We start from the raw sequence: 27,500 nt of genomic DNA, 5'->3' as shown, positions 1-27,500 counted from the left end.
TCGCACCTGCATTATTATACAGGTGTCGACAAACTTTTCCAAAACAGAAACTGAACTACCCGAGGTTTGTTTCATTATTTTCCCCGCATCTAAACGAATTTACGACCAAAACAAAACCGGAGTCAAGTGAAATGTTGCGAGGAATACTCTTGCCTATTTGCATAATAAACTTCTTGCCGTTGTTGTGAGGAAATTGGACACGTAAACAGTATCTTTCTCATTCTGTTGCTTTCTTGCCTCATAAAGACCCGCTGCCGTCTGTACCAGGTTGCTGTTGAGGCTGATTGCAAAAGGTTGATTGCAATATTGAATATAGCTATTTTTTTTCTTTTTACAAATTTATTTTTGTATTCACGTCGGTTCTATCTTCGGATGTCCAAGTATTTGAATATAAAAAAAGGGGTGTTTTAGAGACCGTGTTAGTATTCGACAGTATAATAATCTCTGGGCTTTATAAATTTTCATTTTCAGGACAAATAAATCTCTGAATCAACAAACAGGATTATGGTACGAACTGAATACACAGACATTTCTTTCTTTTATGTCATCGGAACAGAAGAGACGAAAGAGGCTTGAGCAATGTTTAAATTCTCTCTCTCTCTCTCTCTCTCTCTCTCTCTCCCTTTCTCTTTTTAATACACAACAAATTTTTTTCCTCGTCAGTCCTTGTCTAAGCAGTGATAGCAATCTCTCTCTCTCTCTCTCTCTCTCTCTCTCTCTCTCTCTCTCTCTCTCTCTCTCTCTCTCTCTCTCTCTCTAATACACAAACAAATTTTTCCTTGTGAGTCCTAGCCTAAGAGAGATAGCTGTTTCTCTCTCTCTCTCTCTCTCTCTCTCTCTCTCTCTCTCTCTCTCTCTCTCTCTCTCTCTCTCTAAGACGCAAACAAATTTTTTCCTCGTGAGTCCTATCTCTCTCTGTCCCCACCTATCTCTAAGTGCTCTGCAGATTTGTATTCCTGCTATCATTTCACTTTCATACATAATATTCTTTCCCCTTCTCATGCATTTTCAATTCTCAACCATTTTTTTTATTCTCCATACTTTCTATACATATCTTAATTTCATTCCCATTATCTACTGCTGCTTACTGATCCTGGTTTTGCCCATTTCATCTCATCCTTAATTTCCATCTTAAAACAACATCTCTCTCTCTCTCTCTCTCTCTCTCTCTCTCTCTCTCTCTCTCTCTCTCTCTCTCTCTCTCTCTCTCTCTCTCTCTCTCTCGGGCTAAGATTCATCACCTCAGAGGAAAACTTTACGGTCAAAAGTTCTTTTCCTTTTCAACTTATTTCCCAAGTAGTTTGTTTACCTGGAAGCCCTTGTAAATTATAAGGAAGAAGTTTATTCATTCGTATCTTTCCAGGACAAAAGGAGGCTTGAATTATCGCGGTTTATTTTCAGACGCTCATTAAGACACGAAGTCTCAGAGCATCCGCGAAATAAAACGATCAGTTATCAGAAAAGGTGTATTAATTTATGCCAAAGTTGTTTTAAGATTATAATGAAATGGTAATGAATTTACTAGAGAAATGAATGTCCTATTCGCGCTGTTATTAATAATATTTAGTAAATAATAATAAATTATAAATCTGGGAGCTTTCGAATGCTGTTCAGTGCCCTCCACTGGGAGTCGAGCAGGTGTTGGGAATCTCCCGGCTGTTTAAGTTTCAGTTCAGACTTTTGTTTTGAATTGCGAGAACACAGCAGTAGACTTTATTTCTCGACTTAATGTTCAAGTGATTGCAGAGAATTGCTGTAATAAACTTTTATGCATTTATGAGAATATTATTATGAATTACCGCAGACGAATCAAGTTTCGCGAATTGAGTTTTCGCAGAGAATACATTTACTTGCAGTCAATCCTGATACTCAAAAAAAAAGTATGAGAATATGGTAAAATTACGGTACCTTGAATTAGCAGAAAATGCGTTACTCTAAATCCATGGAGAAGGACATTATTATGAATTATTACAGATGAATTAAGTTACGTGAACTGAGTTATCGCAGAGAATATATAAGTTACGTGAATTGAGTTATCGCAGAGATATTCACTTGCAGTCAATCCAGATATTTAAAAAAAATTTGAATTATCCAGTTCTTTTTATGAAGGTTTAAAATGTTCAATTATGGCACCTTCAGTGTAAGAAGGTATTCATTATCAACAATCACGACGAACTGATGCGGATCAATTACGTTTCATTTTGATGATTAGGGAAACCAGACGTAAAATACGGAATTAAATTATAAGATCAAACTTTAATTATAATTCAGGGAAGTATTCGGCAGCCTTACCAGTTCAAAAAGCGAGTTCCTAACTAATCTAAAATAATTAAAAATAATCTCTGTACTCGTAACTTCCACCAAGCGGAGAAATCCATCTACAATAGGCTGCTAATGCTACTTTAGAATCTTATCCAACACCTACAGTAACTCTCTGGAGCGAGGGTTCTCAAGTTTTTCTTCTCGCTATCGACCACCTAAGATAACTTAATATCATTTGACTTAATCAAGTACCCTAGGATTTAACAAAATACCCACGATTCTTAAATGTTCAAAATAAAGTCAAATCGAAATAAATAACTTAAAAATAACATGACACCTAAAACTAAAAGACTATATACAATTCATGGAAAATATGAATGCAGTCTCAAATATCACAGTAAAATAATAGTACTTATATATCTATAAATATGATTACAAGACCCATAAATTAAGTAATATTTCTCTCACCAGTCCTCTTTCTTACCTTAAACTATTCTAGTAATCCCTTACCTTGTCTTAAACTACTTTTTCTGATTAACCTTTTGTACAGTATTATGTTAAAGCATTTTTAAAAAAAACAACATGCTTCTTATTTTACACTGTTCTTTCCTGCCAATCCTCTATCTTCTTTATAACTATTCTTTCACACTAGACTCCTGTCTCATCTTCCTCCATTACATCCTAAAATATTCTTTCCTGCCAACCCTTTGCCTTATTTTAAACTATTTTCATATTCTTTTATATTATCCTAAATTATTCTTTTGAACTAACCCACTTCAGTTTTGAAATATTGTCTCTTGCTTTACACCAACTTTTTTTAACCTAATTTGATCTAATCGCTAAACATTCCCTCTCGCCAAATCTCTACCTTCAAACTCTCTTAACAATAACAGCAACTCTGAGAAACTCTTCGAAGCGAACGGAACACCTCAGGAGACCTACCTCTTCGCTGGCGGCTGCAGTGACCAGTTCCTGGAGGGCGCGCACCGACAGCGCCTGCTCGATCACAAACACGCCCTGCGAGAGGTTGGGCGGGTTGTTCTGCCGGGAGGAAAAGCACAAGAATTGGGCGGTCAGAGATGCGATGTGGTGACGTACGGTAAGAGCAAGGCGGTGCAGGGACGATGACTGATTTCATGAAAGTTTTAGGCAGTCCAGCCAAAGCACTGGGGCACTTTTTGGCCCATTCTGGGCTTGTGACAGTGAAAAGTGGTAGTTAGAGGGACTGAACAGCAAGATAAAGGAGTCTAAATAATAGTGGAGATGAAGTGCAACGATCGAAAGTTGGAACTGGGAGGAAATTCCTCAGTTGCATTAAAAAGTAACAGTTACAGAGGCTAGACAGTAAGATTGAAGAGAGGAAGTGGGAATGGAGGTAAAGTAAAAAGCCAATAGGTGCGTCCAGCTAAGGCCCGAAGGGATGCTGCAAATATCCTTTTCTGATGCCTACAGTGCACCACGTGAGGATTCCTGAAGGCACTACCCCTCTACGGGGTAAGAAAGATGATGAAATATATTGAAGAGAGAAAAGCATTGTGATAAGATCAAATTCCATGAGAAAGAGCAGCATAGTAAATACAATGAGGTGTTGTGGGATGATAATGAGGCAGTATAAGAACAATGACGAGGAGCTATTTGGTGAAAAGAAGAAAAACAATGTTCAAATGAATAATGAGATAAGGGTTAGGGTATGTGGTGAGGAAAAGCTAAGGGTTAGAGTATGGTGAGGAAAAGCTAAGGGTTAGGGTATGGTGAGAAAAAGTTAAGGGTTAGGGTATGGTGAGGAAAAGCTAAGGGTTAGGGTATGGTGAGGAAAAGCTAAGGGTTAGGGTATGGCGAGGAATAGTTAAGGGTTAGGGTACGGCGAGAAAAAGTTAAGGGTTATGGTATGGCGAAGAAAGGTTAAGGGTTATGCTATGGTGAGGAAAACTTGAGGGTTTTGGTATGGTGAAGAAAAGTTAAGGGTTACGGTATGGTGAGGAAAAGCTAAGGGTTAGGGTATGGTGAAGAAAAGTTAAGGGTTATGGTATGGTGAAGAAAAGTTAAGGGTTACGGCATGGTGAAGAAAAGTTAAGGGTTACGGTATGGTGAAGAAAAGTTAAGGGTTACGGCATGGTGAAGAAAAGTTAAGGGTTACGGCATGGTGAAGAAAAGTTAAGGGTTACGGTATGGTGAAGAAAAGTTAAGGGTGAGAGATGAGGAAGTTGCGTAAGAGAAACAATGAGATATGATGATGGGTGGTATGATGATGATGATGATGATTCAGCGTAGGAGACATAATGATAATAATGAGGAAGGAAATGTAAAAAGAAAAACAACAATGGCGAATAGAATACGAATAAAAGGGAAACAAAAGAGCCGCGATAAGAGCCACTTCGTCCACTGCTAGTGATGAGGGCCACAATGAGGCATGAGTGAGTGAATAAAGAAGAAGAAAAAGAAGAGTATTACATGAACGATGTAATAGGAACTACTGTAATAAATGAAAGAAGTAATAATCAAGACGGAAATTAATATGTTTGAACGCTGAAATACTGATGCACAGAAGCTCATATACAATACAAATGATAACTGTACTTCAAATTGAGCCTTTACATTCTATATAAATTTTTATATAAAGAAAATCCAGATTCACTAATTTTCTTAATTGCTTTCGTTCATATGGAAATATAAATAAAATATTATGAAAAATCATTATATGTGACTTAGCATGAACTACTGAAACTGGTAAACAGCATTTATTGAAAAGGTAAAAGCACAGAGAGAGAGAGAGAGAGAGAGAGAGAGAGAGAGAGAGAGAGAGAGAGAGAGAGAGAGAGAGAGAGAGAGAGAGAAATCTTACCTTGTCAGCAATGTTTTCTAGGAAACATGTCCTGTTACCGAATCCTTCAGCGGCAAGACACACCCTCTCTCCTGTGGCGGTGCAGGAGAGGATGACCATGTCCTCCTGCAGAAGGAAGAAGGAAGCGATTAGGAATCAGGATATAAGCCATCAGATAAGTGAGAAACTTAGCATTTCATCCTGCAGGAGGAAGAAGGAATCGATTAGGAATCAGGATGAAAGCCATCAGACAAATGCGAAACTTAGCATTTCATCCTGCAAGAGGGAGAAGGAAGCGATCAGGAATCAGGATGAAAGCCATCAGATGAATAAGAAACTTAGCATTTCATCCTGCAGGAGGAAGAAGGAAGCGATTAGGAATCAGGATGAAGGCCATCAGATAAATAAGAAACTTAGCATTTCATCCTGCAGGAGGAAGAAGAAAGCGATTAGGAATCAGGATGAAAGCTATCGGATAAATAAGAAACTTAGCATTTCATCCTGCAGAAGGAAGAAGAGGGAAGCGATTAGGAATCAGGATGAAAGCCATCAGATAAATGAGAAACTTAGCATTTCACCCTGCAGGAGGAAGAAGAAGGAAGCGATTAGGAATCAGGATGAAAGTCATCAAATAAATGAGAAACTTGGCATTTCATGGTACGCATAGATATGGGGAAATTATGCACATGGATGCAACATATGCGCGCATGTAATTAATTTTATGTTTTCATGTTTTACAAATAAGACATTTTGCATCAAGCATTTAACGTAAAAAAACAGTTTTAAACATCTTAAATTTTACTCATAACACACAACTTATAGCATGTATTTAAATAAATACCTGTATTGCATCATTATTTTATGAAAAACATGAGGATTATTTTACAAAAATGAGTTTTACACCAAGATTATTACGCACAATATATATTTTATATCATTATTTCATGCAAAGCGAGTATTGTACACACCATATTTACTTTGAATGACTAATTTTACATCACACATTCACTATAAAAAAACACAAAACACTTACTTTACATCTTGTATCTTGAACAAAACAAGCATTTCATGCAAAAAAATGTTACAGGAAACTTACGTTTTTTTCAGGTATTTTATATGAAAGAAAAGTTTTATGAAAATTACTTTCCGTCAAAACTTATAAAACACGAGTTCCCAAAAAATAATTTTATATTAAAGACAAGCCTAACACTGAGTATTTTATGCAGCACCGACATAAAATGCCTCACACAAAAAAATTCCATAACATACATGAAGCAACACCTGAGCCATTTAACACACAAAACCAACGCGTATCATACACAGCGCAAACACGAAGCCTTTTGAGCAACACCATGAGCGCCCGCACGTAGAGGCAAGGGGGGGCACTTGCCCCCCCTCCCTTGAATTCCTGGAAAAAATTATATACACACACACATATATACACACACACACACACACACACACATATATATATATATATATATATATATATATATATATATATATATATATATATATATATATATATATATAATTGCTTTATTCATTAAAGAAATGCAGGCGCTGATACTGTTTTTGGAATTAACCTGCTAGTTCAAAGGGTCTAAAGTGTTTGTCTGCTTGACATCGGAAACTATCCATGTATGTATTAAGATCTGCGCCGGCCCCCCTTGGAAAACATGCTGTTATATACTGTATTAAAGCCCTCAAGACGCAGATTGAGTAACTAAACTCTTTTCCCCTGACAATGTACACTCCCTTCAGTTCAATGTCGATTCCACGTGAGGGATTGCGCTCTTCGGCCACATAAATAACGTTGATCAATGGCGTTCCGCTTTGATGTACGAGGATGGAAATAACGCCGGGTACACAGGGGCTGGGTAATGCGTTTTGATTAACGCTCGGTTTTATATATGGAGAGTTTTGCTTCAACTTACTTCTTGAGGGCGGTGTGGATTTTTATATGCATATACGCATATACTGTATACACACAGACATATATATATATATACATACACACACACACACACACACACACATATATATATATATATATATATATATATATATATATATATATATATATATATATATATGTGCGTGTGTTTTGTGTGCATGTGTGTGTAAATTTATGTACAGTATATGTATGTACGTGGTATGTGTGTGTGTATATATATATATATATATATATATATATATATATATATATATATATATATATATATATATATAGTATATATATATATATGTTTATATATATACCCACATACTGTACATACATACATATATTTACATAAACACACACACACATATATATACATATATTGTATTTACACAGACACACACACACAAACACACACATACACACACACACATATATATATATATATTGAATAATACCAATAATAATCTAATGATGAGCAAGCAATCTCCTCTGGAGAGAGATGATAAGACAAGCCCCCTTGGAGATTTGGACGGCCCACCTGTTATTAATCAGGCTAACGCTATGCCTGCTTACTCACAGGGGAAATAAAATGAATGGAACCACATACGCAATTCAGATCCCTAAAGAAGTTTTTCTTTTAATAATAATGATGGTAATGTAAATTTAATTTTAACATTGATTACTTGTTATATTTGCCAATGTCCCTAAAAAGGAAGTTTGTCTTTTAGTAATAATTTTAATATAAATTTAATTTTAACAATTATCACCTGTTAGACCTGTCAATTTCCCTATACGGGAGGTGTGGCTTTTAGTAGCAATGCTAAGGTAAGCTTCATTTTAACATTTATTACCCGTTACATTTGTCAATTTCCCCAAAGAGGAAGTCTGGCTTTGAATAAAAATAGTAAAGTAAACTTTATTTGTCAAGTTCATTTCAACATTTATTTCCTGTTACATCTGTTAATTTCCCTAAAGAGAAAGTTTGTCTTTTAATGATAAAAGGTCATGTAAACTTCATCGGTAAATTTCATTTTAACATTTATTACCCGGTAGAGCTCTCAGTTTTACAAATATGATCGACAGGCTGACAGAAATATCATAAAAGAGAATTCTTCAGTTTTGTGTATTTTTAGAAAGCAGGATATTGAACTGAATATAGAATTTAGGCCAAAGGCCAAGCACTGGGACCTATGGGGTCATTCAGCACTGAAACGGAAATTTACAGTAAATGGTTTGAAAGGTGTAACAGGAGGAAAACCTCGCATTTGCACTATGAATCAATAGTTAGGAGAGGGTGGAAAGTAAGATGGAAGAAAGAGAATATGAAAGGACTTACAGTACAAGGAACGAAAGGGGCTGCAGCTAGGTGCCTAAGGGACGCTGCAAAGAACCTCAAGTAATGCCTACAGTGCACCGCATGAGGTGCATAGATGGCACTATCCGTCTACGGGGGGAAATCAGGATATCTGTTTTATTATTTCCTATTAATTATCAGTCTCCTCTCGTCCATTTCCGCTTCTTGTTTTAATTACATTTTGCAGTTTTAAGGCGTCATTTCTCTTTTATTTTCTTCTCATCACTGGAACCTTCTAATGAATTACCACTTATAGCCTCCGACTCATTAAAGGGAGCAGTTTTAATAAATTGCCTTAATGCGTTTCAGTCCACTTTTTCTTTCCATTAATTATAACCGGTTTTCATTCATTTCCCTTTCCTACCCTTTGCGTCATGGCTGCAATTTTCCTGTTATTGTATTCTCCGTCACTTATCTTGCATTTGATTTATTTCTTTATAAATCTTTAAGAATTCGTTATACTGATATAAGTTAAGTTAAGTGTACCTTAGTTTTACCAGACCACTGAGCTGATTGACAGCTATCCTAGGGCTGGCCCGAAGGATTAGACTTATTTAACGTGGCTAAGAACTAATTGGTTACTTAGCAAAGGGACCTGCAGCTTATTGTGGAATCCGAACCACATTACAGCGAGAAATGAATAATTATTATTATTACAATGTTTCTATCATGAGAATAGCTCGGTCGCAGAATTAATTATATTTATATTACACTTCGTCGATAAAAAAAAATTCCTCTACAATGTATTACAACGCAAGAGCAAAGGTCGTATGTGCGTCGTATGTACACGCTTTTATTCACCAAACTTCAGAATTTCATTTGGTAAGCTTGGCCAAATGAAATTACACGAGCAACTATATTCATAATAAATGCCACAACGGGGTGAAAGCATAGCTTTCAAAGGCTAATAAAAAGAAGTCTCTTATAAACAATTACCTTTGGAATGGTAAGTATTTACTAAACCGGAAGAAAATAGTAATTGCTTTCCGCCATTACTTCAAGTCTCTGAACGTATTTAGTAGCGACTTCTACTAAGATGGAAAATAATTACTCAGGTACCGTAAAAAAAATTAACAAGTAATAAATGCACCGAAGTTTCTTCGGCGCAATCTAGTTTTCTGTACATCCGCTACAGCGCAAAATCAAGGCCACCGCAAATGAATCTATCTTTTGGTGGTCTCGGTATAATGCTGTATGAGCCGCGGCCCATGAAACTAACCGCTGCCTGGCGGTGGCCTGTCCTATATCGTTGGCAGAAGCACGATCATCGCTAACTTCAACCTTAAATAAAATAAAAACTAAAGAGGCTAGAGAGCTGCAACTTGGTATATTTGATGATTGGAGGGTGGATGGTCAACATACCAATTTGCAGCCCTCTAGCCTCAGTAGTTTTTAAGATCTGAGGGCGGACAGAAAAAATTGCGGACGGAAAGACAAAGAAGGTACAAGTTTTCTTTTATAGAAAACTAAAAATGCTACATCATCAACAACAAAACACAAATAAAGGCAACAATTCATTGCATCAGTGGCACCACTGAGGAAGGTATATTGTTAAAACAACTCCAACTAGAAAGCTTGCAAATAAATAAATTCCACGATCAGCAATCAACCTGAAAATGTGAAGAAAACCTCCTTCAAAATAACCTTTAATTCCGTCAGTAACTTTCTGAGACATACTCCGAACAATCACAGACACGCACAGACAAACAACCAGACACAATCAGTAGCAGATGTAACAGTAGCAGAGCAACAGACAATACATCACCAAAAAAAAAAACAACAACAATCATATTCACACAAACGGCCATACAATAACAGCATTCGGGACAAGCGCCTAATGGGAAAAAACAGAACAATGGCGCATAAACAATAATTTCATTGTACTGCGGGAATTTGAATAAAAGAGGCTCTCGGAATAAAGGTGATGTTATCGCCCCAAAGAGTTCCAACTGTACGCATGCCAAATGGGGCGGGCGCCTTTACTCACAGATCAGGTCGTCTTAAAAAAACGGAGAGTAACTTAAACGTGGTGTTGAGTGTCCGTAGACTTTATCATACTTTCGTGTGTATTAATAATTGAAACTATGTGAATCTAACCCGTAGAGTTATATCCACAACATTAATAAAATGGAAGGAGTCCCTCTATGGACGACGTTGTATGCATGGAAACGTGAAATAATTCAATAAACAACGAAAGAAAAATACCTTTCCATGTCATTTGGAAAATTATTATATCATCCCTCTACTGATGAAAAGAATATATGACAAATATAGAGGATTCTGTATAATTTAAGTACAGCTGAAAAAGCACTTCATGATAGTGTTAAAAGATGGTCCTCGGTCAAAATAATAATAATAATAATAATAATAATAATAATAATAATAATAATAATAATAATAATAATAATAACAAAATCAATTAGAAAGTTACCTCATATATTGTTTAGAATTTTATGGCATTATTTGTCCCTTCTGTTTTATTACCTTTAACTCTAGTCGCAAAAATAGATTGGATAGCCCACCGATAATGTATTCCTCCTCGCTGACACACACATTAATTAGGGAGCTGTTGCGCTGATAAACAGCCACAAACAACCTGAAAATACACACACGCACGAACGAGAGCCACGGATATTTGGATGTATGCGTTACAAGTTTCTTTTTATGAATGCGCACCACCATATATATATATATATATATATATATATATATATATATATATATATATATATATATGTATATATATATATATATATAAAGACAAAATCCACGAAGGAAAGAGAAGCAATGGAGTACTGCAAGGCCTTTCGACTTCTTGTCCCTTACCTAGTCTGCTAAGTAAAGGACAACAAGTCGAAAGGCCTTGCAGAACTCCACTGTTTATCTTTCCTTCGTGGATTTTGTCCTTATATATATAGTCATCGCGTTCCATATTTTCGTGGTTCAGTTGTACATACATACATACATACATACATACATACATACATACATACATACATACATACACACACACACACACACATATATATATATATATATATATATATATATATATATATATATATATATATATATATATATATATATATATATATAGTACATACTATGCATGAGGTGGGGAAGAGAGGAGATATCAGGGCATATGAAACCATTCTCGAGATGGCTACCTCATAAGTCTCAGTTAATCGGGAACAGTACCTCCACCCGGCACGTATTAGAGATCGTAACCATTGCAATTGCAAGTGGTTATGGCAATTACCATGGTTTATGGTTTCCTGTCTCACACTTAATCCACTTCATATATGTGTGCGGTCTCCTGTTATATCTGTCAAGATTCACAGTGCTGCATAAAAAATTAAAATGTTAAATTTTCCGTTAAATCTATTAGTATTAACAACGCTAAGCAGAAAAAATCTAAATATTTAAATGTACTTTTAAAGACGATATATAATTGACAGCAATTTGTGTAATTGCACGGAAGTAAGATTTAATAATAACTACATTCTTGCGGGAACGTTTTTATTTTTATTTGCCGTTTTTATTTATATTTATATATTTACAGAACGTTTTTATTTATGTTTATACTCGTATATTTACAGGACGTTTTTATTTATATTTACTATTTTTATCTATACTTATATATTTACTGAACGTTTTTATTTGTATTTACTATTTTTATTTATATTTATATATTTACTATTTTATTTACATTTACTACTAACGTTCGCAAATCACGTGCCAATCCTGTATTCATTCACCGATGAATTATTTTCCTTTCCACCATACATATTTATTTGACCTCATTTCTGAAAGACCTTGGGAACTGACTCTTCTTATGACACGATATTACCTTCTATCATTCTAAACGTTACACCCACAGCACCACCGTCAGGCACCATAAACGTATTGCACCATAAAATGATTGCACCATATTCCATTCCCTTCCTCTAGCACCATCTTCGTCAACCCTCTCCCTCTAGGGATGTACCCTGCTCAGACGCCGTCCCACCCACCCCACCCCCATAAGAGGGTAGCACCACCATCTTCGTCATCCCCATGCCCTCCCCCCCCCAGGGATGTACCCCTTGTTCAGACCCTGCCCCCTCTCCCATGAGAGGCACCATAAACTGAGTCATGCATGGCAGTCGCATGTCATCATGGCGTCTCGTTATGGAAGCCCCACACGCCAGTCAATTCACTTATGCTTTTCCCTAACTTTTTCTATGTAGAAAAACAATGTTTTACTTTTGCCTCTGTTGTAACAAAAAAAAAAAAAAAAAGGTGTGCGGAAACTAAACTACACCTCTTTTTTTTTATTCTTAAAGCGGAACCGTTTGAAATTGTCAGGTAACACTTTTTTTTTATATATAACTGGCTGACCAACAACACTACATTTTAAATCTTTTTATTTGTTTGTTTACAACGATTTCAAAGAAAAAATTATATAGTTATTTTCTTTATCAATTCTATATGGCAGCTATGGAAATAATAATAATAATAATAATAATAATAATAATAATAATAATAATAATAATAATAATAATAATAATAATAATAATGGAGAAAAAATCCACACTTATGTATATGTACATATATTTTTAAAGATAATAAAATTGTACAGATAGTTCTCGGGAATCTGTACAGTTTTATATCTAAATACAAGCACATATACATAACTGTGGATTTGTTTCTCCATTTTAAGATTCATGCTACTATGGGTATTTTTAAATAATAATAATAATAATAATAATAATAATAATAATAATAATAATAATAATAATAATAATAATAATAATAATTTCAGTAGACGCCATTACCTTTGAAGGGACACTCGCTAAAATTCCTTTGACCAATTTTACTTCTCAGTAAGAAACACAGGGATCACTCCCATTTTTCCAAATTGATCTTAAACATGTGTTTGATAATGAATATGAAACACAAATAATTAATAAACGTCCATCAACTGGGCGATTAATTTCTGCACCGAAGAGGCATCGACTTTTTTAAAAAGGTTGCATTCACTTATGACATCAGCCCAAATGAACGCACCCAAGGATGACAAAACAAACAACAGCGATACGTCGAAAGCGCTAAGATGACCGAGCAAGCGTAACGAACCTTTAGCAGATAAGATGTTAGGGTGACAAATTAATTGTGAAGATGACTCGATGAGATTAAGACTGAAGAATGACAGATTCATATTCAAGTTACTTCCGTATCCTTGGATTAAAGACATGTTATGTAAATCACGGAATGTTGAATCAGTTTCTATTCAGCTTTTCAGCTATAGCCATTACTCTACTGAGCTTGAAAATATATTGAGTGTCTCCACTCCTTCAAGACGCTTGTATACTTAGTTTAGTTAGTCAAAAAACTTACAGTTAAATTGTATTTTTACTCATTGCTGGATATCTGTACTTGCATCCTGAATTCAGTGAGAATAAAAAATTAATAAACATAATACTGAGAATAAGGATTAAAAAAAAATACGACACAAGCGATTTCCAAGCCTCAAATCAAGCCCAAAAACGAGAGAGAGAGAGAGAGAGAGAGAGAGAGAGAGAGAGAGAGAGAGAGAGAGAGAGAGAGAGAGAGAGAGAGATATTGCTCACACCTTGACAGGCGCTGGAAATGTCTTAGAGATACGATGGAGATAAGTTGCAATAATTCGCTTGGCGTTAGTCACGCCTCCAGATAAGTCACCCCCATTCCCTGTCAATAACAGAGAGAGAGAGATAGAGAGAGAGAGAGAGAGAGAGAGAGAGAGAGAGAGAGAGAGAGAGAGAGAGAGAGAGAGAGAGAGAGAATTTTCTTGTATGGGGACAGATTCTTTAAACGGAGAGGGGGAAAGACTGTCCGTTTCATAGAGGGATATATACTTTATCTATATGCGTGTGTTAATGTCACTGGGACCTGAATGAGAGGATAAGCTTCAGCCCCATATATATATATATATATATATATATATATATATATATATATATATATATATATATATATATATGTATGTATACGTGTGTTATATATATACACACACACACACACACACACACATATATATATATATATATATATATATATATATATATGTGTGTGTGTGTACAAATATATTCATTTATTTACAATATTTTGTGAAGTTTTGTTTGTACTTCCTTAAAGAATGAGAATGTACGGGTTATATTCGAGATTTTACCAGCGAATTGTGAAAACCATACATTTATTAGAACTTAAATGATGAAAAGACCGAGTCAGAATAGCATATATATATATATATATATATATATATATATATATATATATATATATATATATATATACATACATACATACATACATACACACATATATGTATGTATGTTTGCTTGTATGACTGAAGTTAATTCATTTCTGAACATGCCAAACTGAAAATTCCTAAACTCCGGCGCATTCCATCAAACAGGGTTACCATAACGAGAACTGGAATCGGAAAGCAGTTTAGCTTTCTAATCCCAAACAAATGTGATTACTTGAAATTGGGGGCCTTTTGGGAGGTCGTTCAGACTCGAAACGGCAGTGCCATTCTTCTCGTGAGAGAATCAAAAAAAGAATTAAACTGACAACTCGAGTGGAATCGAATTTTAGGAAGAGGCAACTGTTTTCGTAGGCAAAATTTAGCTTTAGGTCCAATAGACTTTAAGGTCAATTATGCGGATTATTTTCGTATTAGAAAACCGTAGATTCTCTCTCTCTCTCTCTCTCTCTCTCTCTCTCTCTCTCTCTCTCTCTCTTCTTCTTCTTCTTCTTCTTCTTCTTCTTCTTCTTCTTCTTCTTCTTCTTCTTCTTCTTCTTCTCTTTACACGTTACATTCCCAAGACGTTCATATGTGAATCGAACTTCAACGAAGAAACGTTGTAGTCACATATGCACGTAAATATGTACAGTAAACTGCAACCTCTTCACAACAGAGTTCAGGGGAACCATACGGGTGAGGCTGTGAGAGAGAGAGAGAGAGAGAGAGAGAGAGAGAGAGAGAGAGAGAGAGAGAGAGAGAGAGAACACAGCGCTTCCTCGTTGTCAACGGTATCTCAAGACTTCAAGGAGAAAAGAGCAGAGCAGAGCAGAGAGAGAGAGAGAGAGAGAGAGAGAGAGGAAACACAGCGTTTCCTCGTTCCCAACGGCATCTCAAGACTAAAAGGAGAAAAATGCAGAGAGAGAGAGAGATTACTCCATATAACTCAGCCTTTTCTCTCTCTAATCGGTATATCCAGACTAAAAGGAGAAAAGGCCAAAGAAAGAGAGAGAGAGAGAGAGAGAGAGAGAGAGAGAGAGAGAGAGAGAGAGAGAGAGAGACATCACTCCATATAACTCAGCCTTTTCTCGCTCTAATCGGTCTCTCAAGCCGAAAATGAGAAAAAAAAACTGGAAAAACGACCAATAAACGCCAGAAGCAGCAGCAACAACGCACCAGAAGAGGCGATAATGACTTAATAAAGCCGGGAATCGGGCATAACACAGCCAGCACCTAATGCCCCATTAGGAAAGCTCCGCATCATCCGATCGCTAACTTTCGCTCGCGGTGGAAATGCGCGAAGGGAAAGGCAATTTGCAATCGACAGACTGAGGATGTAATTTAATGCTCTGTCCATACGGAGAAGAGAAGCAGCTATCAGTTTCGTAGGGAACATAGAATTTAGGCCTAAGGCCAAGCACTGGGACCTATGAGGTCATTCAGCGCTGAAAGGGGAATGGACAGTTACAAGATTTGAAAGGTGTGACAGCAGGAATGCCTCGCAGTTTCACAATGAATCAATTGTTAGAGAGGGTGGAAAGTCAGAAGGAAGAAAAGAGAATATGAACGGGAATACAGTAAAAGGAATGAAAGAGGCTGCAGCTAGGGGGCCGAAGGAACGCTGCTGCAAAGACCCTTAAGTAATGCCTACAGTGCACCACGTGAGATGCACTGACGGCAATAATCCCCTATGAGAAAAATCAATTTCATTCCCATCTTGACGATGAGAAGATTAAAACCTCTCTCTCTCTCTCTCTCTCTCTCTCTCTCTCTCCTTTTACTCTTGAGATACCGATTAGAGCGAGAAAGGGATGAGTTATATTGAGTAATATCTCATCTCTCTCTCTCTCTCTCTCTCTCTCTCTCTCTCTCTCTCTCTCTCTCCTTTTACTCATGAGATACCGATTAAAGCGAGAAAAGGATGAGTTATATTGAGTAATATCTCTCTCTCTCTCTCTCTCTCTCTCTCTCTCTCTCTCTCTCTCTCTCTCTCTCTCTCTCTCTCTCTCTTTTACTCATGAGATACCAATTAGAGCGAGAAAAAGATGAGTTATATTGAGTAATATCTCATCTCTCACCTCTCTCTCTCTCTCCACAAAACGGTACTTTTTGACCTGATTAAGGTTCAAGTTGCATTGCAACACTTCTTTAAAAGCAACTCGGCCTTTCGTCTTTGCCTTTTAATATGCCTCTAATTTCCGTCGGTCTCTCTGCTTTTTTAACGTTACTTAACAAATTATTGGCCCATTTTATCTCATTTGATATAAGCGCCTAAATAATAATAATAAAAGAATAATAATAATAATAATAATAATAATAATAATAATAATAATAATAATAATAATAATAATAATCTGAGTAATCAAAATCCACAATTATATAGTGAACATATTACTCTGTAAAACAAATTTATATATACATTTTATATAGTAATATATTTACTATATAATTGTGGATTTTATTATTCAGATTGTTTTTCACGAGATTGTGAATTTCTAGCAATAATAATAATAATAATAATAATAATAATAATAATAATAATAATAATAATAATAATAATAATAATAATAATAATAGTCTGAGTAATCAAAATCCACAATTACATAGTAAATATATTACTATGTAAAACAAAATTATATATACATTTTACATAGAAATATATTTACTATATAATTGTGGGTTTTTATTATTCAGATTGTTTTTCACGAGATTGTGAATTTCCTAGCAATAATAATAATAATAATAATAATAATAATAATAATAATAATAATAATAATAATAATAATAATAATAATAATACTTGTAAAATTAGGAAAAAGACCTTCTTTAATACAGGTTTTGTTAAACAAAATGGCAGTTTCAAACAGCTTTTATTTTATATAGTAAACGCTCAATTCGTCTTATCAATTGTTTTTCTTGCGCTGGAATGGTTGCAAGCAATTGACCGATATTCATAAACCACCGGATATGAATATCAGTCAAATGCTTGCAACCATTCTAGCGCAAGAAAAACAATTGATAAGACGAATCGAGCGTTTACTATATAAAATAAATGCTGTTAAAACTGCCATTTTGTTGAACAAAACCAATAATAATAATAATAATAATAATAATAATAATAATAATAATAATAATAATAATAATAATTCCGATCAAGGGAATAAACGTAAAAAAAAAAAACAAACATATAAAACCACAGAACAATATGAACGCCATTTAATACCAGGAGCCTAAAAGCAATAATCTCTAATAAGCCATCTGCTTCCGAACCCAAGCGGCTGTCCCAGAAATAAAATGTGGTACAATATAAAAAAAAATAAAAAAATAACTGAATTATACTTATTTATGTTTATTGTCAGCCTTTGCTTTCTAAATAAGCGTGGCCTAAAAAATAAAAAAAAATTCTAATCTGGGTGACAGTCAATATATTTCAAATATATTGCCTTTGATGACCGAGTTAATTTGAGCGGCAGAAAAATATGCTAATCATTTTTCATTTAATGAGTTTAATAATGTTTCCACTGATCTTCAAAGATAGATTTTAATTCGCGAGGCCTAATCTGATGAAGAAGACATTTTTACAGGTTGACGTTACATTAAATTGATGTCTGACATGACACCAGTTTGACAGATTGCTTATATAAAGAATGAATTTGCGTAAATTTTGTAAACTGGAAAGTTAAATTGGATGTTTAGAAGGAGAATAAAATAAAATAAAAACTCTTTAGTAAAATCAGAGCTATATTTTGTTCGGTGTAGCGTCGGACTGACATCATTTTCATACACACATACATACAGACAGACACATACGTACACACACACATATATATATATACAAATATACTGTACACACACACACACACACACACACACACACACACACACACATATATATATATATATATATATATATATATATATATATATATATATATATATATATATATATATATATATATATATATAAGCTTTTTGTTCATAACATGATATAAAAACCATTATAAAACAATTATACTGAAGAAAAATATATTCACACCCAAACACAGAAATATATATATATATATATATATATATATATATATATATATATATATATATATATATATAAAAAGCAGATTTCTTTGACTCAGTAAGTGTAATAAAAAAATAGAGGCTATGTAATCGATGGTCGACGCATAATTATTCAATAATAAGCAGGGGGGTGTAGGCCAACAAGAATATTTTTGGCTTAAAATTTTCTCATCACGAAAACGTAACAAAAGCCTTATTAGTCACGTTACAAGAAGATCGTTCTCATTATCGTTATCATAGCAAGCCTAATAAATTATGCTTGTTATCATAAGAAGCTATGATTGTATTTTATGAATCATGGTAATAATCAATAAATATTTATCGCTGTAATAACTAAAAATTATTATTATTATTATTATTATTATTATTATTATTATTATTATTATTATTATTATTATTATTACTACCACTGTTATAAATAAAAATTATTATTATTATTATTATTATTATTATTATTATTATTATTATTATTATTATTATTATTATTATTATTATTATTCATAAGATCAACAGCTTCTATCGGTGCAAAAAAAAAACAAAAAGACAAATAAGAATTAAGAAAAATAAAAGAAGGAACATGTAGGCCATAACCCCACAAGCTCCAAGCCTGGGAAAACTCGAAAAAGTAGAGAAACCGAGAAAGGAAAACAGCCACTACCCATTGGTAGAAATGCACTCACACAGCAACAGAAATCAGCAGGAAGGCTACCAGGATCGCTGAGAGAGAGAGAGAGAGAGAGAGAGAGAGAGAGAGAGAGAGAGAGAGAGAGAGAGAGAGAGATGCGTTGGGGGAAAGAAAATATGAATAAATAATAAGCTTTGACGAAAATAAGATCTGCAGAACTAGGTGAAGCACTTGATTGTCATGGAGGTCTTGCTGCATAAACATGAGATCACGTATTGCAGTAGCAGAGATTCTTATGTAAATACTTTTTTTCTCTCTGAAAGAACTACAAAATATAATGGGAACGAATAGAATTGACTAAAAATAAAAGACACGCACTGGTCTTTGTTCTAAACATCCGCCAACGATCTTAAAAGCGAGCAATGGAAAGTTCCAGACACGGCTGGTATATCATCAGGTGACGTCACAGACCGTTTCTGCGTCTGCGCGGGAATCACCAATGACTGGCACGCAATGGACAGGCAGAACACGTTAGCTACTTGGTTAAGCTGCCATAATCTTATCACTGAGTAATAAATAATAATAATAATAATAATAATAATAATAATAATAATAATAATAATAATATGTGATAAAATCTAGCTGGTATTCATGAGTTCACTGGAAGTTATGATAATAGTAATAATAATCTCAGGTTACTTACGGCTGATTACTGCAGTCACGTTTAATTCCGTTTGTTTGAAAGAGGGTCTCCTGCCTGCACTATCTAATATTATTATTATTATTATTATTATTATTATTATTATTATTATTATTATTATTATTTCTGCAACCCCATCTGAAATCCTTTTGCAAAAGCAGAATGATTTAGGCCCGAAGGCCTCGACGGGGAAAGCAGCCCCATCACAGAAAAGTAAATTGAGATACGTCAAGATTAAACTATGAAATACGAAAAATAAATAAAACAAGTAATATAATCAACAAAGTAAAATAAACAAGACAAAGAACAAAGTACGAAGTGAGAGTCTTGTCAGCATGCTCAGCAAAAATGCATTTGCACCTAGTTAGAACTTCTGGAGTTCAAAAGATTCAGCTATATTACGAAAATAATCTCACAGTTTGGAATATAATCTCCAAAAAAATAAAAACTGGTATTGCACCTCACAGAATAAGAGGCAAAAGGTAAATAAATGTAGATTCGACATAATATAAATTTTACAGGAAAAAATGAAAATAAATATAAAATACTAAAAAATTAAAAAAATTAAAATGTGGAGAAATATGAAAAACAAAATTCATATTGCTTTCATGATTTTCTATTCCCTGTCCGCCTGTCTTTTCGTCTGCCCTTATTTCCTCCCTTCCTGCTTCACTCACGCTCTCATTCCCACCCTTCCCCCCACCCCCCCTCTCCCTCTCTCTCTCTCTCTCTCTCTCTCTCTCACTGGTCACTTCCCCAACCTCTCCATTACAGCACGCATCCATTAAGGGATTGGAATGCCTTCATGGCAACTCTGCAAGGATTCCCTTCCCTTGCTCTTGTGCCAAATAAAACAATAATGCGAATAAAAATGAGATATAAAAACATAAAAGCAGAAATCATTAATAATTGAAACAAAACAAAATAAACACTGAGATAAGACTCGGGATTTCTCTACTGGTTTGTTGATACATTATTTTCTTCCATTTTTTTTTTTTTTTTTGCTTATTTGATGAAAATATAAGGGGGCTGAAATAAATGTAAACAAAAAAAGAATTTGAGTCGTTAAGTTTGTGCGTGTATTCTTGCATCCGTACTAACAAACAGCCACAAACAAATATATTTATTTGTTTGTGTCTGTGAATTTGTAAATTATATATAATTTATATATATATATATATATATATATATATATATATATATATATATATATATATATAAATATATATATATATATATATATATATATATATATATATATATATATATATATACACACATATATTTTATATATATATATATATATATATATATATATATATATATATATATATATATATATATATATATATATATATATATATATATATATATAAAATACTGTGTAGAAAGGACAGAGCGTGAGACAGAGAGACTGAGATTAACAATGTATAAGGACATAAAAATAAAGCTAAGGCATAACCATAAAAGAATGCCATTTATGGTCATATACTGGTGATATGTTCCCAGAAGAGAGAGAGAGAGAGAGAGAGAGAGAGAGAGAGAGAGAGAGAGAGAGAGAGAGAATTTATGTTATGACCACCAAGAAAAACATCCAATTTTATTAGTTACTTCAATTTACTTTAACATCGAGAAAAAAATATTTCATATAATTACAAAAAATTTTTTAGTTGTCTGTAAAATAAAACTATTGCGCCGGCATTGTCTGTCCGTCCGCACTTTTTCTGTCCGGCCTCAGATCTTAAAAACTACTGAGGCTAGAGGGCTTCAAATTAGTATGTTAATCTTCCACCACCAGTCATCAAACATACCAAATTGCAGCCCTCTAGCGGCTGTACAGAAAACTCGATTGAGCCGAAGAAACTTCGACGCATTTTTTACTTGTTTGTATATGATTTGTTTTTGTTTTCGCGAGCGAATAATCTTCCTCATTTTTCTTGTTTTTTTTTTTTAATTACAACTGATTACTTTTAATCTTACAGAGAATTAATATCTTATTAGATCTGTTAATTTACTGACTGACAAGATTATGTTGGCTGCTTGTCTCATTTTTAAAATATCTTTCCTTTTCCATCTGATCGCGTGAAAAAAACTTGAAATATAAATGACTGAATATTTCAAGCTCTTTCATAATCCCTTAAGCATATTTCAAAACGCTTATGATAACAAACAAGTAAAAAATGCGCCGAAGTTTCTTCGGTGCAATCGAGTTTTCTGTACAGCCGCTACGGCGTATAATCAAGGCCACCGAAAACAGATCTGTCTTTCGATGGTCTCGGTATAATGCTGTATGAGCTGCTGCCTATGAAACTTTAACCGCGGCCCGGTGGTGGCCTATCCTATATAGTTGCCAGAAGCACGATCATGGCTAACTTTAACCTCAAATAAAATAATAAAAACTACTGAGGCTAGAGGGCTGCAATTTTGTATGTTTGATGATTGGAGGGTGGATGATCAACGTACCAATTTGCAGCCCTCTAGCCTCAGTAGCTTTTAAGATCTGAGGGCGGACAGAAAAAAGTGCGGTCGGGCAGACAAAGCCGGCACAATAGTTTTCTTTTACAGAAAACTACAACTAAACATAAAACCTGGCAGTGAAAGGAATCACTATAATGTGTTGCAACGCTACGTTGCATTATTTAAAAACATGATTATTTTAATTAATAAATAGAACAAAAATTATTACTGATACAGCTTAATAGGCCCCAGGCATTCGATGAATAAAATACCCACTATCGAAAAAGGGAAAAGATTAAATAAATGATAGCAAAAAATTTTAAATAAATAGACATATAAATATATATATACACAGATAAGTAGCAATTCCACATCGACACAAAAATGGATATCATACGCCATCGAAATAAAAAAAACTAAGGTAAAATTATTTCTCAAAGGAAGAAATAAAAAAAGAAAAAAAATACAAATAAAAAGGTCAAAATAATACTCAGGGAATAAAATAAAAATAAGAAGAACAGTAAACAAGTAAAAAATACGCCGAAGCTTCTTCGGCACAGTCGAGTTTTCTGTACAGCGTATAATGCTGTATGAAACTCTCAGCCATGGCCCATAAAACTCTCAGCCGCGGCCCATGACCCTTTCAGCAACGACCTGGTTGTGGCCTGTCCTATAGCGATGCCAGACTCACGATCATGGGTACCTTTAACCTTCAATAAAATTAAAACTACTGCCAGACGCACGATCATGGCTAACTTTAACCCTAAATCAAATAAAAAACTACTGAGGCTCGAGGGCTATAATTTGGTATTTTTGATGACCGGAAGGTGGATGATCGACATACCAATTTGCAGCCCTCTAGCCTCAGTAATTTTGAAGATAGTTTTCCTTTACAGAAAAATATAAAGAGTGAAGCTCCATCTCAAACTCTGTGAATATCACAGAGTATCAAAGAATCCGCCAGGGAAGAAAAGGATGACGGCGCCAAATTCATCGCTTAGCCGGAGAGCATGAAATGTCATCATAAGTTTCTGCAATCTTCCTCGAGACAGGAGGAGGTGAGAAGAAATATGGTCCACAGAGAGAGAGAGAGAGAGAGAGAGAGAGAGAGAGAGAGAGAGAGAGAGAGAGAGAGAGAGAGAGAGAGAATGGTATCACTACTGAGACAAGGTTTCACCAGGAAAGAATTTATGTGTATGTGTGTGTTTGAGAGAGAGAGAGAGAGAGAGAGAGAGAGAGAGAGAGAGAGAGAGAGAGAGAGAGAGAGAGAATTTCCGAATCTACTGCCTAGACATCAAAGGGAATAAAAGAGAGAGAGAGAGAGAGAGAGAGAGAGAGAGAGAGAGAGAGAGAGAGAGAGAGAGAGAGAGACTGGCATCACTGCTGAGACGAGGACTCACATGTAAAAAAATTTGTTTGAGTATTTGAGAGAGAGAGAGAGAGAGAGAATTTCAATCTACTGCCTAGACATCAAAGGGTATAAAAGAGAGAGAGAGAGAGAGAGAGAGAGAGAGAGAGAGAGAGAGAGAGAGAGAGAGAGAGAGAGACTAGTATTACAGCTGAGACAAGGACTCACATGTAAAAAAATTTGTTTGTGTATTAAAGAGAGAGAGAGAGAGAGAGAGAGAGAGAGAGAGAGAGAGAGAGAGAGAGATCAAAGAAGCTAATCCTCCTAAAATCCCCTAATACCTGATTTCCATCGACTTCCCGCACCTGCCTCTATTTTCTTCTACACGAGAATACCATCTGGATTCAATTTCCAAATTAGATTCGGCCTCATCTTTTGCCTTTGCTCTCTCTCTCTCTCTCTCTCTCTCTCTCTCTCTCTCTCTCTCTCTCTCTACTCCAGGGATTCTCATTCTTTATCCAATAGGCACCTCCTGAGTTACGCAAGTAGCTCTTACTGGGAAATCATGACTAGATATTGGAAATTATCATAGAAAGGTACCTCAATGGAGGTCTTGAAGTAATTCAAATTGAAATAAAATTATGACGCAGTTAATCATCACTCTCTCTCTCTCTCTCTCTCTCTCTCTCTCTCTCTCTCATATATATGTATGTATGTATGTGAAACTGAGAGAAATTTTTCATATATCTCCTGGACCGTACAAGTAGGAGAAAAAGTATGTTTATATATATAAATATAATATGCATATATATATATATATATATATATATATATATATATATATATATATATATATATATATACATATACACACACACACACACATATAAATATATACATTTTTTCCCGCATATCCTGTCTAGGAGATTTATGAAACGTTTCTCTTATTTTCCCATACATACTCGAATAACACTTTCTTCATATCCGTTGTCTACGCAGTAAATACAAAAACTGTTCCTCCTTCTCAATAATCAAGTAAGTTTTCGCAAGCCATTGAAACACCCCTTTCGAACCCTCTTGCGGACCCCTCTGAGAGTATGAGAACTTGGTTTTACCTGTATTAAATTTTACTTCTTATTTTATACAGTAGATGAAACCTATTCATGTGGATCAAGCCCAAAGGGGCCATTGACTTGAAATTCAAACTTCCAAAGAATATGTTGGTTTCAACCTCCCACCACAGACCCCACACCGCGGCAGTAACTGATCATGATACAGTCAAGTATGATGGAGCTTAAGCAAAAAATGCAATAGCACGGACATTAATATATATATATATATATATATATATATATATATATATATATATATATATATATGTGTGTGTGTGTGTGTGTGTGTGTATAACTGAATCACGAAAATATGGAACGTGCTAAGTAAAGGACCTAACGTCGAAAGGCCTCGCAGCACTCCAGTGTTTCCGTTTCCTTCGTGGATTTTATCTTTATATATATATATATATATATATATATATATATATATATATATATATATATATATACACTGTATATATACTGAATAAAAATTACATTATCATCTCTACGACGATTAATAATAGACAATAACATATGACGAATTTAACCAAAATTATTAAGAAGTAAATGTGGATGAATGAACACTCTTCCAAAAACACGTTACACTGGAAAGGAACTGATATGAAAAATGTAAGAATTCAGCCATTACTGTAAAAAGCTCATATTTTATAGTGTTCTAAATCCATTGGCTTCCAGATCTCATAACCAGCTCCCTGCCTGCAAAAACTATCGAGGTTTGTCATAAAACTTACGTGTATATATAAATATAAATATATATATATATATATATATATATATATATATATATATATATATATATATATATATATATATATATATATATATAGAGAGAGAGAGAGAGAGAGAGAGAGAGAGAGAGAGAGAGAGAGAGAGAGAGAGAGAGAGCTTTGGCTCTTCCAATAACTATAGTTCTTCGCCTGTCCCCTTATTGTTAGCTCGCTCGTTACAGCTTTGTCTGCTTTGCTTGCTGGCCTGGTATCCTCGCTTCTTGCTTGCTGGCTTCACGTCCTTCGGTCTTTCTTGCCGCGCTTGCTCGACTGCGTCTCCATTTCGCTTTGCTTGCTTGCTTGCTTGCTTGCTTCCTTGCTTGCCGTCCCCTGGAGCGAAAGGCGACCATGCGAATCCACAAGCCCGGCTGGAACATCGCTTTCCACTAATCAAAAGTGGAAGAAGAGGAGGAGGAGGAGGAGGAGGAGGAGGAGAATAGAAGAGGAGGTGGAGAATAGAAGAGGAGGAGGAGGAGGAGGAGGAGGAGGAGGAGGACGAGGAGGAGGAGGAGGTTGAGAATAGAGGAGGAGGAGGACGAGGAGGAGGAGGAGGTTGAGAATAGAGGAGGAGGAGGAGGTGGAGAATAGAAGAGGAGGAGGAGGAGGAGGAAGTTGAGAACAGAGGAGGAGGAAGAGGAGGAGAGAATAGAAGAGGAAGAGGAGGAGAAGGAAAATTATTAAGGGTGAGAAGGAAAATTATTAAGGGTAAAAAGAAGAAGACTAGAATAAGACAACAATAAATAAAGAAATAATTGAATGGAAGGATTCATATTTTATAGATAGAAAGACAGACAGATAGATAGATAGATAGATAAATAGAGTATTGCGTTTTACCTATTCAAAAGAAGTGACGAGAATCAGGAGAACTGCAGAGGGCAAGCAACAATAGAAAGACGAGACAGAAAAACGAAAAGGGAATATAAAATGAAACGATAAAGACAATAAGAAGAATCTGGAAAAGGATTCGTGAATGTTGAATATCGAAGAAGAGCAACGTATAGAGACGAAAACAAGTGTGAAAAATTATTGGAAAGATTGAAAGCAATGAGTTCTTTAGTTTCTTGTGTCTAATAATAATAATAATAATAATAATAATAATAATAATACTTGTTATTACTATTATTATTATTATTTTTATTATTATTATTATTATTATTATTATTATTATTATTATTTGTACGTTTAGATGTACTGTGCACGGTAGCTTTTGTTTTCTATATGAATAGGTTTATAATAATAATAATAATAATAATAATAATAATAATAATAATAATAATAATAATAAATATTACTATTATTATTATTATTACTATTATTATTATTATTATTATTATTATTCACCTGTTCATATAGAAAACAAAATTTGCTGTGTACAGTTCATCTGAACGTAAAATATAGAAACAAAGATTGTATGGCGAAACAACGCTCTCATTTCTGACAAAACAGCTATTTCTGAAGCTACGGTGCAACAACAATAACGACTGGAGAAAATCAACAGCAAGAAAAAGTTAAAGAAAAGTAGGGTGCACTCTCTAGGTCTTAGTACCACTCACTCCTGGGATATGGAATTCTCTGTATCTACCGAATCACGTGACCTACATCATGAGAGTGAGCGAGGCTTGTCTGCATTGATGACCCCGGGTACTGCAACGCTAGTTTAGAGTGAATCAATCACTCAATCGGTCATCAGTTCGGAAGACGAGATCAATAGCAGACACCTATCCACCAGCGCTCGAGTACGGTTTGGGTATCAAAGTCCGCCTGTTT

The 27,500-nt window shown here is 34.7% G+C and overlaps 1 protein-coding gene across 28 annotated transcripts in view; it reads right to left on the bottom strand.

The window, feature by feature from the left end:
- RyR (Ryanodine receptor) overlaps positions 1-27,500 on the bottom strand; it is a 319,932-nt gene that overhangs the window by 181,011 nt on the left and 111,421 nt on the right. For all 28 annotated transcript variants that reach the window (XM_067115198.1, XM_067115213.1, XM_067115211.1 and 25 more), the window contains exons 2-3: positions 5,105-5,209; positions 3,205-3,303 (exon numbers count right to left, since the gene is read on the bottom strand). In XM_067115198.1, coding sequence (XP_066971299.1) covers positions 3,205-3,303; positions 5,105-5,209 — 204 coding nt within the window. The remainder of the gene's footprint in view (positions 1-3,204; positions 3,304-5,104; positions 5,210-27,500) is intronic.

The sequence above is a fragment of the Macrobrachium rosenbergii genome, chromosome 13, assembly GCF_040412425.1.
Source record: "Macrobrachium rosenbergii isolate ZJJX-2024 chromosome 13, ASM4041242v1, whole genome shotgun sequence".
NCBI lineage: Eukaryota > Metazoa > Arthropoda > Malacostraca > Decapoda > Palaemonidae > Macrobrachium > Macrobrachium rosenbergii.
This window is presented reverse-complemented; position numbering and strand designations above follow the sequence as displayed.